Source organism: Protobothrops mucrosquamatus, unplaced genomic scaffold (genome assembly GCF_001527695.2).
Source record: "Protobothrops mucrosquamatus isolate PMUCROS unplaced genomic scaffold, P.Mucros_1.0 scaffold_234, whole genome shotgun sequence".
NCBI lineage: Eukaryota > Metazoa > Chordata > Lepidosauria > Squamata > Viperidae > Protobothrops > Protobothrops mucrosquamatus.
The window spans coordinates 192,109-208,371 of NW_015386310.1; the positions used below are offsets into that span (position 1 = coordinate 192,109).

The window sequence follows — 16,263 nt, forward strand, 5'->3', positions numbered from 1 at the left end:
AAACCAACATAATTATGTAGAACAAGTAGAAAATATTTGAGAAACAAAAGCAGTTTGGGGTCAATGCAGCTAAACGGCTGATGTGCAAGGCATACTGGTAATTCATCTTTTAACTTTTTATCTCTTTATATTTACTATGAGGAAGAAAGGGGATTTTATTCTTTGCAATGCATGTTTATATTGGAAGAGCATTTTTTTTTTAAAAAAATTGCCTTACAAGTCAGTATGAAAGAAAAGTGGAATGCCTAGTTTAAGTTAATGAAGCTAACAAACATATGCAGAAATCCACCTTAGACCAGTCTTACTTCTGTTCACTTTTGTGCCTATTATCAACATATTTCTGTTCATTTAGGGCTTTGGGATAATTTACAATATCTTTCTTCAGGCTTATGCCTTTCCAAGGTACTGGATTTCACTTCCCATTATTTACAAACAACTTGAAGGATGCCAGATTGGGATGTCTGGTTTCGATTGCTGGGACTTTTGACGGTGTAGTCAAAATTCAAACATCGGGGCCCTGGTGGTTCTTGATCTTGGTATTTATGATGCCTTTGACTCCTTGCTCATTTTGTATGTATGTATGTATGTATGTATGTATGTATATATGTATGTATGTATTAATATTTATTTCATAATATCTTAGGTTGGAAGGAATTTGGAGGTTTTTTTTTCTTTCTTGATTCCTTTTTACTTTTTTCTTTCTTTGCATTTTCACTTTCTCTTTTTAATTTCCTTCTGAGTTTTGTTTGTATTAGTTTTTATTACTGTAACTAAAATTATCTATCTTTTATCTATCTCTATATCTGTCTGTCTGTCTGTCTGTCTGTCTGTCTGTCTGTCTGTCTGTCTGTCTGTCTGTCTTGTCTGTTTGTCTGTCCGCCTGTCCTATCTATCTATCTATCTATCTATCTATCTATCTATCTATCTATCTATCTATCTATCTATCTATCTATCTATCTATCTATCTATCTATCTATCTATCACCAGCAAACACAACTTGTAGGTGGCTCCAAGCAAATATCCTTTATATCAAACCTGAGCTGGGTAGAGTTTTGCAATTGCCTGATGAAGCCAAAATGGGCTGAGCAATTCTATTTTTTCTTTAGTATTTGCTAGATACTTGTCACCTTCCCTGAGCACACATTCCTATATTTTTTTTCTTCCCCCTTTTATTTTGAGCATACAAAATAAAGCTTAAGGCACCCATTTGAAACACCATTAAAATGTAGAAAATGAATCAGCATTCTTGGCCACCTTTGTGTACTCTGCTGAAGGACCCTGTAGGAGTATCTCTCACTAATACTGAGGTTTCATTTCAAGAAGGTAATTGGTTAGAATGTTAAATTTTTGAAGATTTCATTTCTCCAAGGCACAGTGGTGGTGGGAGAAAGGAGGGCATGATATTTGATGGGCGAATCAGAAGGAAAGGAAGGGATGGTACTTACAGGGCAAGTAGAGGTCAACTGGAGGCACGTCAGGTGGGGTCATCAAACAGCAAATAAGAGCGATACCTACTTTTGGGTTACTTACTGTCCTGCTTCTCATCTTTGCTTTCGCCATTCTGAGCGCCTTTCTGTGAGAGCCTTGTGGAGGCATTGACAGCTGTGGCTGTTGCCTTGAAGCTGCGCTTGCGTTTCTGCACATTCTGTTCTGGATGGAAGATGATGACGTAGACTTTGGGTACATAGAGCATCCCGAGAGAAACAAAGGCGCTCAGGCTCATGGAGATGGTGAGGGTTGTTGTCTGAATGTACATCTGGGAGGGAGAAACACATAGGATGCTTTCTAAGAAGGCCCAAGGACTGCATTTTAGTCCAGAAGATCTGGACTGTGGCATGCAATCACCAGGATCATGTAAGTTCAAGTCAATTCACTTATGAGTCAGATTTGACTTCTAGTGCCTTACAGTATTTTCTTGGCATGAAACACAGAGTTTCCCATTGCCTTCCTCTGACATAATTTTCCTTGATTACTGAGATGATCCATTACCCGATAACTAACCAAAGCTAACTGTGATTATATTTCTAAATCAGCCTCCTAGCTGGCCATGGTGTCAAGCTGTAAACTTATTCCAGCCTTTATCATTTTAGGTTGATAGGGCGGGGAAGAGTCAGAAGTGACATGAAATTGTTCAACTTTAAATGTCAAAACTGGAGATCTAAAATGATGCAGTCCAAGAAGAGCTACACTATTTGATCTTACAGTTGTCCAAAGGGGCCTTCATTGGCTGAGAAAGGAGGGGCTTGTAAATACCCTTAGTAAAATTATTGTAATCTTTGTCGTCTGTCCACTTACTTAACATATAAATGCTCACTTATTTCTATAGCAATTCTAAAATTCCTATGCCCACTAAACACACCGATGTCCTTTGGTGTCAATGGATTTTGGTAGGCTTATCAGAAGCAAGCATCCAATGGCCTTCCATTGTTTTTCTGAACTGAATTTCCATCTTCTCCAAGAGCAATGGTGAAGAATGCTGGGAGCTCTATTTCAATAACACCACTACTGGTTTGTAGGATCAACTTCTGAGTCTGCCTGGTGTCATCTTCTAGGGAGCTTCTTCTTTAGTTCAGTACCCTGCAAGCCTAGGTGACTAATGGATGCTGCCTTCCACTATCTCCTGAACTGAAATAGAAGACACCCCCCCAAAGTTTCTTTTAAAACTATAAATGAGCAAGAACTCTCATCCCTCAAATTGCATCTCCTGCATTTATTGGAAAGGAGGAAGCAGGCCAGAGGAGCTAATCAGGCAAAGATGTACCTCAGGGGTGCTCTAAGTTACAAAAGTACCCTTTCCTTTATTAATGGATGTACTGTAGCAAAGACACAGATAACCTTTGAGAATTCCATGATGAATTAATCAAGAAGAGTGATGACATCCAAATGACAGGAGAGCAAGGAATCCTTGGTTTAAACATCTGTATTCTGTCTTTCTTGGGAAAAGCTCAGGATAACTGTAAATGATTTAGTGGTTGGTCTTGTGGTTTGCAATTTGGTCTAGAACAGGGGTGTCAAACTGCTAACCCATGGGCCGGATGCGTCACACCAAAACCACGCCCAGCCCATTGCCGGCAATGGGGAAAAAGTCACAACACGTCACATGATGTCGCAAGTTTGACACCCATGGTCTACAATTTCAGGTGCTGGCTTAGAAACTAGGAGATAGTGACTTCTAGGCCTCCCTTAAGCCTGAAAGCCAGCTGGGTGACTGGGCCAGACATGCTGTCTCAGCCCAACCAACTTCAGCCCTATGATTCTACCTTCATAGGATGGTTGTTGTGGGGAAAATGAGAGGAGAAAGGAGTATTTTATGTCTGCTACCTTGTGTTATTTATAAAAATAATAAAGGTGGGATAATAAATAAACAGATAGAATTGCCCCTAGAAAGACTTCAGGGGAAAGGAATCTTTACTCTGCATAGTAAAGTAGTATGCATAGTAACAAAACCTTTGGCATTTTTTAAAAATAAATGAATAGGAGTTGAATAGCAATAGCAATAGCACGTAGACTTATGTACCACTCCACAGTGCTATACAGCACTCTCTGAGTGATTTGCAACGTCAACATATTGCCCCATGTAATTTTCAGCCCAAAAGAAAGGGAGGTTTAATTCTTTCCTTGAAGGTCATTCTCCGTTTAAAAATTATCCACTTACAACTGTAGCACCAGCATAGCTGTAAGAAGAAAAGCAGCTGGGTGAGCAGACAAAGCACCAGATCAAGAGGGTAACAAAAAAAATTTCCTTTCCTTCATCCCTAAACCACAATTTCAGTTCAAAATTCCTCCTCCCAGGGGTTCATTTATGCAGAAACAAACACATAGAGGAATCGTATGTTATAAGCAATTGTAACATTCATGATATTTGGGAAGGGTGCCATTGAGCAAATGGCATGCATTACATAACTTAAATCAGTTGCATGCAGAATGAGATGAATTATGGAATGAGTGTTAGCCGAGGATTTTTTGACTGATGGCAATGACATAATTCATGTCATAGCGTGTGCGTGTGCGATGTCTTCCTGATTTGCAATGTAATGTGATGGATGCCTATGATAACATCTACTTGTCCTTCAACCTCTTGGTTGAACGGATTGGAGTCTAAGTCTCCTTATTAAGCACCCCATCCAGTATGAGCCATAATTTGTTTAATCAATGACTCAAGTAGTACTATGTGGATTTAAAACAGCATGCAAAACCATGATTTATAAAGACAGTGGCAGGATTTGCACCACACACTAAGCCACATTGACCAAACCACATTACAGTTTAATGTGATGCATAAACAAATATATTTAAAAGAGAATATAAAATACTCTCTTTTATAACAGAAAGAAATGCTACAAGAGAAAATTGAGCTGCTGTATCTCTTTCTTGTTCTGGATAATGTCTTATAAATGATGTCTTATGTCCTATGACACAATGCCTGGAATCATGCATTCTATTAAGCAATAATGTTTCATTTGGATTTGCAGGGATCCAATATCTGGGTGGAAAGAATAACACAAGACTATTAAATGGCAGCATGAAGCATTATTAATAAGCTCTAACCCAGTGGTTCTCAACCTTTTTAATGCCGCGACCCCCAACCGGTCGTAAGTCGAGGACTAAACCGGTTGTAAGTCGAGGACTAAACCGGTCGTAAGTCGAGGACTACCCAACCGGTCATAAGTCAAGGACTTTCCCTGCCCGGGAGCGCCGCGCATGTGTGGTTCCGCCCCCTGCGCCAGCCGAGGCGTAGCTGGCAAGCGGCAGAGACGGAGCAGGCCGACCACCAGCTGGCCCAGCTCAAGGGATGTAAGGCACCGGCTGGAAAAGGGGGAAAAAATGGCGGACAGCCTTGCTTGGCGACCCCCGTGAAATGGTCGATCGACCCCAAATGGGGTTGCGACCCATTGGTTGAGAACCGCTGCTCTAACCATTCATTTGTCATCTAGCAGTCATCCACATTTTTCAGTCCTTATACCGTGGCCCTAATTTACTGATGTGGTGAACCATTCACAATGATTTGCGAAGTATGATTTTTAGGCTATTATAGGCTGGATTTGTAGAAAATACTTCACCTGATTATTGTGTTAACCCAGTTTTGAAGTTTGTGGAACACACTGAGCAATAAAACTATCCAAATCATTAGGATTTGCACCAACTATAAAAAAAGTGGGTAAAACTAAATTTAATATATTATGCAAATATATTAAATATGCAGATCCTGCAATAGAGCCAGAGCATGACTTTCTCATACCATCATGCTTTTAATCTTTTTTTTTTTGATGTTCAGTTAGGAGGTCATGCAATGCTATCATATGATCTAAATCTCATAAATAACAATGTAGGTCACATCACTCCCAAAAACAAAACAAAACAAACAAAACAAGAAAGGCATACAGCTCATGGCTCTTTCAAAACTGAACTCTACTTTTAATGCCAGGCTTCCTGCATTTGAAATTTTCTAGATATGTTGGACTTTTACAGCAAGTGATAGGATGGTTTTATTTCATTTTATTTTATGCCTTCATAATTTGATTCATTATAGTCCTGTTGTGGATGCATAAGTATTGAATACCTTTAGTTTTGCTCTTGTTCACTGTAAGCTATTGAAAAATCAGGAGGAATCTAGTAGCATCTACTATTAGTCACTCTGACTTTTTGCTATCAGAAACTAACATGGCTCTCTTCCCATATTGTAAACTACTCAATATCTATGTAATTGCAGCAGATATAAACCAGACCATTACATAAAGAATTCCCAGCCTGCTCAGCTTGGTATGAAAGCCAGTTGGGTGACTTTTGGCCAGTCACTCTCTTTCAGCCCAACCCACCATACAGGATTGTTATTGTGGGGAATATGGGAGGAGGAAGGTGTTCATATGTTCACTACCTTGATTTATTTGTAAAAATAAGAAAGGCAGGATATAAACAAACAAACAAACAGAAGCCATTGCCAGATCTAGAATCCCAAGGTCAATGAGGGTTGAGATCTTGAGGGTGGAGGGAAGTAAACTCTATTTGGGATGAGTGTTTGATTGAAATGGTCTTTTATCTTCCTGCCTACTTATCTTTATTGGAAGGAAATGGGACAAGATTAATGAGCATGCCTGGGGCCTTGATTCTGAACTGGGGTAACTTTTCTGAGGTAGAACTTTTAGAGCAGTGTTCCCCAACCTTTGTCACTTGAAGACGTATGGACTTCAACTCCCAGAATTCCCCATCTAGCCGATTGGGAAACATTGCTTTAGAATGCCTACAACTTCACAGTAGCCCTTAATACAAAGACATCAGAGACCACCTGCTAGAGCTTGTTAGTCCTGACCGCTTTAAGCAGTGATACTTGTTTGCTTATTCATACAGTTCAGTTTCTAGAACACCATGCAGTTGAACATTCCTCTGAAGACAACAACTCTTCACCCTAGCGGAACAAAAACCTACCAGCCTGCTGTGAGGAAATAAGATGGGAGCACCCTCTTTGCCCAAGTTGCTTTGAAAGGTGCACTGAGCCAAAAGCAAGGGAACTCTATGCCAGTAATGGGAGACATGGCAATGTACTTTTATGGGACCATCAGAATGTGCTCAGTGGCACATCCATCCCTATTTCAGGCCTTCCTCAAAGATCATGAAAATAGCCTTTGACGGGTCAGGCTGATGAATGCAAGTTCCAGCTGAGGGGGCCGAGAGGCTGCATGCCACTATTTTAGACATCAGGTAGGAAATGCTTGAAAGTTTTGATGCTCCTCCTCTAAAAGGACTTCCTTACTGATACAGAATGAGCCTAGGAAGGAAAAGGCATGAAGGTTTCCAACTTTCTGCAATTCATGGGCATATTTGATATGAAAAAAGTCTATCAATAAAGTCTGTTATGAGAAAAACACAAAATGGGAATGTCCCGTTTCTCCCTCTCTCTCTCTCTCTCTCTCTCTCTCTCTCTCTCTCTCTCTCTCTCTCTCTCTCTCTTTTGCAGGTGACTCAACATGGGGACAGGTGGGTAAGGTTAAAAATCCCTGCTTGACCACGGGGTTCATTGGGGGATTTGGGGACAGTTCTTTTTTTTTTTCAGCCCAATCAACCTTATTTAACTATTCTTGAGAGGATAAAAATGAGAGAATGTCTATTTTGTTGTCCTGAGTTTCCAGGAGAAAGTGAGTACGTAAATGCCACTAAAACAGAAAACAGATGAGGAATCCCCCAGGCTTGTTTCATAATGTGTAAAATGTCTTTGCAATCCCGAGCACCCTATTTTAGCGATCTGAGAAAAAACTAAGAAGCAAAACAGCTTTTTTTTAAAGCCTTGCAAAAGTTCAAGGCACAACCAGCATTCCTGTGAACCTCAGCCTCCCAAAACTGGGATGATTTTTTCCCACTTGGGGAATGGGTTTAATGATTTAAAAAGGGTGCCATTAGCTCCTGAAAGCACTTAATTCAGCCCCTTAACATTCCCGAAATAGACAGAATGAAAAAAACAGGAGAGGTCTGACTTTGTCAGCTTTGCCTGTTACAGTGACATCATAACTTAATCAGCAGCCCTCGACTTAACAATCATTTGTTTAGCAACTGTTCCAAGTTACAACGGCAACTGAAAAAAGTGACTTACAACCAGTCCTCACACATACAAGTGTTGCAGTATCACCACAGTCATGTGATCCAAATTCAGGTGCCTGGCAAGTGGCATGTGTTTGTAGTGGTTGCAATGTCCCGAGGTTATGTGATTGCCATTGGGGAGGCCTTCCCAGCCAGCTTCCAACAAGCAAAGTCAATAGGGGAAGCTGGATTCACTTAATGCCCACACGATTCACTTAACAACATTGGTAAAAAGAGCATACAATTGAGCACTCACTTGCCTTGCTTAGCAAAGAACATTTTGGTCTCAAACCGAGGTAACTGTGGCGATGCTGCAATAAGTCGTAGGGGTGAGGACAAGTTATAAGTCACTTTTTTCAGTGCTGTTGTAACTTTTTGAGCAAATGGTTGCTAAACAAGTGGTTGTAAGCTGAGGACTACTTGTACTTAAACCGCATCGTCCCTTGTACCACCCCACTCCTTGTCCTGATTGCTCCCACCTTCTCCGCTGACTGAGCTGTGCCAAAGAAGATGGGCACAAAGGCCAGCCAGATGATGCACGTTGTGTACATGGTGAAGCCAATGGGTTTAGCCTCGTTGAAGGTCTCGGGCACGCCACGGGCCTTGATGGCATAGACGGTGCAGGTCACCATCAAAACAATACTGTAGCTGAGACAGGAGATGATAGAGAGGTCTGACATGTCACATTTGAGGACGCCCTGGGCAAATTCTGGGTTGGGGGTACGTTGTTCTTCATAGTCAATGATGCTATGGGGTGGCTGCACCCCCAGCCAGATGACCCCAGCCACCACTTGCACAGACATGAGGCTGAAGGTGATTACCAGTTGGGAGGTGGGGCTGATGAACTTGGGTGGAGTCACAGACTTCTTGCCTTGTTCGAAGATGCGATAGATGCGATTGGTTTTGGTCAGCAATGCCGAATAGCTGATGGCCATGCCCAAGCCAAGGAAGAGGCGCCGGAAGGCACAGATGGTGACACCTGGTTCAGCAATCATCAAAAAAGTGATGGTGTAGATGAGGAAAATCCCGGTGAGCAGGACATAGCTCAGCTCACGACCTGAGGCTCGGACAATGGGGGTGTCATTGAAACGGATGAAGGTGATAACGATGAAGATGGTGCCAAGGATGCCTAGGATGGACAAGAAGATGGGCAGAATGGCCCAAGGAGAGCTCCACTCCAGCTTGACAATGGGGGTTGGGCGGCAGGCTGTACGGTTGAGATTGGGCCGCATGTCAAAGGGGCACATTTCACAGTTGAACTCATCCAGTTGGTACTGGTAGCCATCGCATAGCTCGCAGTGCCAGCAGCAAGGAACACCTTTCACCATCTTCTTCCTCTCTCCTGGGTTACAAGGGAGGCTGCATACTGATGAGGGGATCTCCTTCTGTCCACCTGACCACTGCATGTCCTCGATCTGGGGGAGAATCAGAGAAAGCCAGAGAACAGTGACTGCCAATTATCCCAGGGAATCACATCGGTGTTTCAATACCTTGTAGGTTCCTCTTAGTTGATGGGATGTGGCCACAATGGACTTGTAAGGCAGTCTCTCGATTAACATCATGAACGTGATTGGGGTAAACTGGGGTTTGACTGTCTAGTGGCAAACTGGTCAAAACTCACTAGTACTTTACTACTGGACTTTGCACAAATGGATAGACTTACACTGAAGATTAAAGAAAAAGAAGAATATTTTCAAATATGGGATGTATTTTATCAATGGCTGGAAAAACGGGGTAGAGATTAGAAATTTGATGTGTATTATTAAGTAAAACAAATGGACCCAGACAACACGTTGTTTATTAAGCACTTATGAATTGTAAATGTAGAAAACTAATAAAATATTATATAAAATAAACCTCACTAGTACTTTACTAGTGTGTAGTGTGCACTGTGGACAGCCCTTAATTTCGTTGTAAGAAACACAGTGACAATAAAGATTTCTATTCTATTCTATTCTATTCTATTCTTTTCTATTCTATTCTATTCTATTCTATTCTATTCTATTCTCACCGTCAGCAGGAGCATGGCATTTGGGAACCACGAGGGTAGACAACCTATCTAGAACTTCTCTATCTTACTGAACAGCGTTATGTGAAAACATTGAGTGACTAAAGCCATGATCAGCAGCGGAGAGAATATTTACAGGGCCATTTCGTGACATACATATCACATGGAAAATTGCCAGCTGGAATACAAGAAGATTAAGAAGGGAAAAGCATGGATTAATAAATGAAAATGAAAGAAGAATCAGTATGTTGTGCATTTGAAAACCTAAGACAAGGGAAAGGACGTAAAAGAGTACAATGAAAATGGTCTAATTTTATGGTCTGGAACTGAATATATTCAGAGAAGTGAAGGTATAGGTTGAATTGTACACTGTAATTAAAGTCTGAAAGGACTTCTTTTGAATTTGGATCACATTTGGGTGATATTTTTATGTATCTTTGGAGAAGTTTCTAATAGGGAAAACATATTGAAATGAGCTCTTTTAATACAAATAAAATATGTTTTTGTTTCTTTGACATTTTTTTTTCAATTTGCTATCATCCAGTTGCTATGTTCCAGAATTGTTAGAATACAAGAGCTTTCCACAAAGCCCACACTGTGCAGTGGGACTACAATATTGAAAGACTTTAACAGCAGTTCTTTGGCTGATTAATTATCAAGGGATCACATCCATAAGCAGCCAATCAGGTTTGTTCTATCATAGAAATGCACTAGAAGGAATATATCCAAGAGTGGATAGCAGTTTGTCATTTGTTCTTGATAGTTCTCAATTTGGTACCTTAAAATAACATGCAACGATGTCCCGTTCAACATAATATGTCCCATTCACCATTCAGATCCAGCACGAAGGTCATGTTACAGGTCCCATCTGCTAAAGAGCTTCATCTGATGGGACCCAAACCATGTGCCTTTTTTGCTGTGGCTCCTACCTCATCCACCCCTGAGATGAGATTAGCTTCATTCCTATTAGCCTTTTGTAAGGCTCTGAAAATGTGGGGATCCCATGGGGAGCCTGTGCAACAATTTAGATGATGTTCTCCTGCAATCATGCTTTTCTTATCTTACTTGTCTTGTTTTTAATTTATTTTTAAAGTGTTTTAATAATTGCAATATTATTTTAACTATTGGTTAATGAAATGGGCAGCTATATAAATGTGTTAAATAGATAAATACGTAAGGTAAGGTAAGACAGTATACTCTAGGAATGCTAGGTGGCATTTAACTGAAAGAGATGTTGTGGCCAGGAACAGACTTTGTTAAATCTCAGCAAGGCGAAGTCCCAGTTGATTGTATTTTTTCAAAACTCCAAAGTACCCAGTGCTGATTACTGCAGAGCAGGAAAGAACTTCTGAAAAGTAAAGAAAGCTAAAAACTCAACCACATATCCAGAGGTGATCCACCTGCCCCACACGATCAGGCTGGGAAATCTACTGCTGAGAGGAATCATATTTTCCACCTTATTTTTATTGTGGGGAGAAAGGGTATAAACATGATTTAAAGATGATGATGACGACGTGATTGATTGATTGATTCTATGCTGTATCACTCACATTCAATCGAAGGTATTCTGCCCACTGGCCAATGGCCTTGTATCCTGGGGCTGTAGTATTTGTCAGCTGATACTGGAAAATATCATAGCGCCCAGGGGCATCTCCATTTTCGTTGAACATTACCGGTGTCCCAGCACTGCCTGCAGAAAGGAAAAGATTACAGGGAGACACTGACATCCCTCAAGATGGAGATTCTCTAAAGGGGATAAGACAACATTATGCTAAGGGACACTGGCCAACAGAGACTAGCGGGAAGAAGAGTTGTAGGCAGCCTCCAAGGTCAAATGTGGTAGGTCATCTACTTGGGGGCCTCAGAGGTGTTTGGTTAGCTGTTGTGAAAACTTGATTTGCTATTGTGATGTGAGACACTAGAGGCTTAGGGTCTAATCCTGTGAAACCTTTTTTAGACTGTTTTCTGCTGCAAGCATTGATGGATAGAGAAAACTGCAGATCAGTTTTCTCCACTTCTCTATCTCTCTAGAAGATAGATATGTCATCTATTGGCAAGGATAGGACATGCCGAATATGACATGCCTACAAAATGGGCATGACAAATATGTTGACCTGGAGCTGTTGGTTTGCACCTCAACATGCAGCTTCCCTTGGTTTGTGACCTAAAGCTGCAGAATCTGGGTAAAGCTTTCTCACTCTTTCCTGCCCTGAATACTGCAAATTTGTACTTGCCTGCCAATTCATGATCACAGCCCTACATTGCTCTAAACCTTTGCTCAGGTCTTCATGTGTGCAAATGTAGAATACTACCCATGACATAGAGTGATACAACCCGGCATCTTGGCTGAAAAGCTGATCCTCTGCCAATCTCACCATTGAAGTTGACCCCCAGAATGTAATGCAGCAGGGTTCGCCCGTCAATGGGGTCCATCTTGTCACACACCCCAGTGTGGCCTGAACAGAGCTCCATATGCATGTTGTGTAAGGCATGGGCCATGGCATAGACAGCGTCAATCACAAACTGCACCTTTCCCTCCTGCTCGTAAGTTGATTCTCGGCCAATTCGTTCATCTCCTGAAGAAAAGGGGGAAGGTGAGTCAAAGCCACTGGCAATTCTGAATAGCCCATCATATTAAAATACTCTCTGGCTGTGAAAGCTTTTTCTTTGACTCTAGTGCCTTGCTTACAGAATTGAGCTCTGGTGGTGCAGCGGTTAGAATGCAGTATTGCAGGCTAACTCTGCCCACTGACAGCAGTTGGATCCTGACCGGCTCAAGGTTGACTCCGCCTTCCATCCTTCCAAGGTCAGTAAAATGAGAACCCAGATTGTTGGGGGCAATATGCTGACTCTGTAAACTGCTTAGAGAGGGCCGTAAAGCACTGTGAAGAGGTATATACCGTAAGTCTAAGTACATTGATATTGCTATTTCTTCCCCAGAAAGACTCAGCTATCTCTTGCTCTGCTTTTTTTTTCTTGAGATGCAAGATTCTTCTTTTAATTTCCCTGGCCTTTTAGATGTTCTTTTCTATTTTGTGATAATTTGGTTACCTGTCTCATCAGAGCCATCCTATGCCTTATCTCAAACATACCAACTTTGTTTTCCAAGAAAAATACCTATCCAAATAATGATTCATATTTGGGCAGCACTGTAATTTCTTTCATAAATTATATTGCATCCCCTGTTCTCAGCTGTATTAACAATGTGACTTAGAAGTGGGGGGGAAGGTTTGATGCTATTTGGTTTACTATAAGCAAAACGTTTTGTGCATTCCTCTATTCTGAAGTAGAACAGAATTTATTACGATAGTCAAGTTTTCTATTCTTTATATCAAGCAAATGAATGTGTACCCAGCTCAGAATAAGAAATTAGGCTAGATGGCTCCTTATAGGGTGCCGCTGTCAATTTCCTTCCATACTAAAGAGAAAAAACAAATTGAAAAGTACAAGGCTAAAACACTAAAGCACAGCCTACTATAGAAGAGTATGGAGATGGACTTAAAGGGGGATTCAACAATTCTTATGTCAACATCAGTTTGAGTTGGTTAGATGCGAGTGGGGTGAGGGAAAAAGTCAGGATTGCCCTGCCCTGATTCTCTTTGGTATAAAAGGGAACAGAGAAAATCTGTTAGGCTTTCACTGTTTTGTTATCATATCTTATATTGTAATAACAGAGTTGCAGTAGTTCTTGTGATGTCCATTTTCCTGTCCTGTTCTATTTCAAAGGATTGACCTCAATCTTGAAAGCTTGACAGAGATTCTCTCTCTTTCTCTCTCCACCCCTCTTTATACAGATAGTCCTCGACTTACAACAATTCATTTAGTGACCGTTGAAAGTTACAATGGTACTGGAATAAGTGACATGACTGATTTTCACACTTATGACCAGTGCTTTTTTTCTAAAAAAAAAAAAAAAAAGGTGCCGGAACTCACACACGTCATACAACCCATCTTGCCTACCCTACAAGGTTCCATCCCAAAAAGGTGCCGGAACTCCGTTCTGGGCGTTCTATGACAAGAAAAAGCCCTGCTTATGACCATTGCAGGGTCTACATGGTCACACAATCAAAATTCAGATGCTTGGCAACTGACTCATATTTATGATGGTGGCAGTGTCCCAAGGTCATGTGATTGATCACCTTTTGCGACCTTCTGAGAAGAAAAGTCAATGGGGAAGCCAGATTCACTTAACAACTGTGCTACTAACTTAAACAACTGCAGTAACTCGCTTAACAACTGTGGCAAGCAAAGTCGTAAAATGGGGCAAAACGTGCTTAACAACCGTCTCACTTAACAACAGCAATGTTGGGCTCAATTGTGGTCATAAGTCAAGGACTACTTGTAGTAAGGAGAATCCAAGCAGGACAATCCTGAATTTTTAACTCACCACCCCAGTCCTGTTGACCTAGGCTGAGCTGGATGCTTGCATAATGTCTGTTGGATACCTTCTTCAGGCCATCTCCGTATTCCTCCAAATCTACTTGCTGTTTGGTTAGGTTTGTGACTTGCAGAGATTTTAACTTTTTCCCCAAAAGTAAGCAAATGCACCTGTAATTTGAAGTGGTGCATTTACCATCCCAGAACGTTAAGTCCCTTGCAAATGTATGCCTCTCCTTCTTCCCACCTAAAATAGAACAATTCTGCTCTCCCTTTGTGGAAACCTGGAAGGCAAAGGTGGGCGAGAAATGGCTGTGGTGGAGGCTGGCTAGTGCTGGCAAAGAGGAGGCACTTCAATACTTCCAAAACATAATCTCGGATTGCATCCAAAGTAATGATGACAAACATTATATGCCTTGAGGATGTATTTGGAGAATCTTAGAGTGAGGGAAAATCTGCTTTCATACAGGCACAACTAATCAGGACTTAAAGCTCTCTTACGCACTAAATGGGGATGAGACAAGGGCAACGTCAAGGAGAGGATTTCCTTTGTCAGTACAAACTGTGTACATGGGAATGGAGGTCGGGTTACATGTCACGATCAAGGCAATGTGTGATGTGCAAGTTGTACTTATGGATGTCTAAGCTTAACATTGTAAACAGACATATCCTTAGTTCATATAAAGAATAATAGCCATTCACGAGGCTTTCTATGAAAACCTGAAAATCTCCTTCTCCACATCCCACTCTTTAGGACACTGATGCTAAGTCAGATTGGCAGGTCTTTCTTTCTTTCTTTCTTTCTTTCTTTCTTTCTTTCTTTCTTTCTTTCTTTCTTTCTTTCTTTCCTTCCCCACTTTCTTTCTTTCTTTCTTTCTTTCTTTTTTTTCTTCCTTCCTTCCTTTTTTTGCCAGCTCCTGACTTTTGATGGATTTCTTTCCAAAGCAGTTGCAGTGTTTTAATCTTGCCTGTCTGCTTTCTTGAACAATTTGTGTAGAGACTGATAATTTCTCAGTTGTTGAGAGAGGGAGGCTGAACCTAATTTTCTTGGTCAATTTTTGTTAATTTTTTTGGGCGAGGCGCCATGCACCTTCACCATGGACCTTCAATTGCCAGCAATTCAGTGGAAGAGAAGTGGATGTGGGAAATACTGGGGAACTTTGGAGATGGGCTTGAGAAATCAAGGGGAACAAATGGATTCTGACTACTGAAGAAGTCACTAAAACAACTAAAAACCGCATAGAAAAGGAGGCTGAGTTGGACATTTTTCCAGGAAAAAACAGCGCCTGGAGAGGAGGCAGGGACTCCTTGCTTTCTTTCTGTCATAAGGGGAGGGGGGACACATGAAGTCTAATCTCCTCTGTTCCCTGTGGAGTTGAACAACAGCCTAGGCCTTGAAGCTCTGTGATGTTTTCTACCACAATCACCTCAAAACCAGGGATTAGGGTGCAATTGGGGAATTATTCATTGGAGCAATTATTCTGTGCATTAACTCCCCTTGCTTTACTCCTCCCTCCTTCCCTCCCTCGCACCACACATCAGAAATAGCCCTACCAGTACATTTGCGGTTGCCTTCATCATATTGGAACCCTGGGCGGGTCAGTTTACACCTGAAGTCTTGCTCCCAGAATTCAGCAAACCAGATGTTGCGCCGATTGTTCTCCAACGAGCGGGTGGTGAAGTATTGGTCAAAACCTGGAAAGAGAACAAGGAGGAGGATCATAGCTGCACAGTCATTTTTTTTTCAAAGAACTGTCAATGTTTTTTTTTAAGGTAGTTACTGAAGTTGAATCGTGATTAGCCACTTCATCTCTCAATTGCAGTGTTATCTCCATGTGAAAAAAAGTTTTCCTTCTTGGCTTTTCAGGGTGGATCACTTTTAAGAGCAAAGGAGTATGTTGTGTGGCTTTTTCTCATGCCAGATGTGTGTGAATGTATGTCAGCATCCAGTCATCAAGTACTTGGATGTAGAGATGGTGATTTTGATCCATCAAGCAGAAACTTCAGGAGAATGGAACATTACTCATTCCTGCCAGTCAAACTTTATCTTACAGAATTCATTCCCTTGAGAGAGTCCTATTCTCTGTTACATTTTGTCATTATAATATATCCTTTTATTTTAGAGACATTAATGAAGTCTTTCAGGTCTCAGTCATTAGCAAATTGAAATCTCTAAGCACAAGTATCTGTCTGGGGCAGAACGGGAAGGAAGACATCTGTCTTCCCACTCATTGGTCTTCCCAGCTCTGAAGAGTTGCTTTAAGTCTATTAAATCATGGCTTCTCTATCACTTTAAAATGGATTAGTTG

The 16,263-nt window shown here is 41.2% G+C and overlaps 1 protein-coding gene across 1 annotated transcript in view; it reads right to left on the reverse strand.

The window, feature by feature from the left end:
- LOC107300070 (metabotropic glutamate receptor 6) overlaps positions 1 to 16,263 on the reverse strand; it is a 33,148-nt gene that overhangs the window by 5,826 nt on the left and 11,059 nt on the right. Inside the window, exons 5-9 of the mRNA XM_015829417.1 lie at positions 15,509 to 15,649; positions 11,953 to 12,153; positions 11,128 to 11,267; positions 8,049 to 8,984; positions 1,531 to 1,756 (exon numbers count right to left, since the gene is read on the reverse strand). Coding sequence (XP_015684903.1) covers positions 1,531 to 1,756; positions 8,049 to 8,984; positions 11,128 to 11,267; positions 11,953 to 12,153; positions 15,509 to 15,649 — 1,644 coding nt within the window. The remainder of the gene's footprint in view (positions 1 to 1,530; positions 1,757 to 8,048; positions 8,985 to 11,127; positions 11,268 to 11,952; positions 12,154 to 15,508; positions 15,650 to 16,263) is intronic.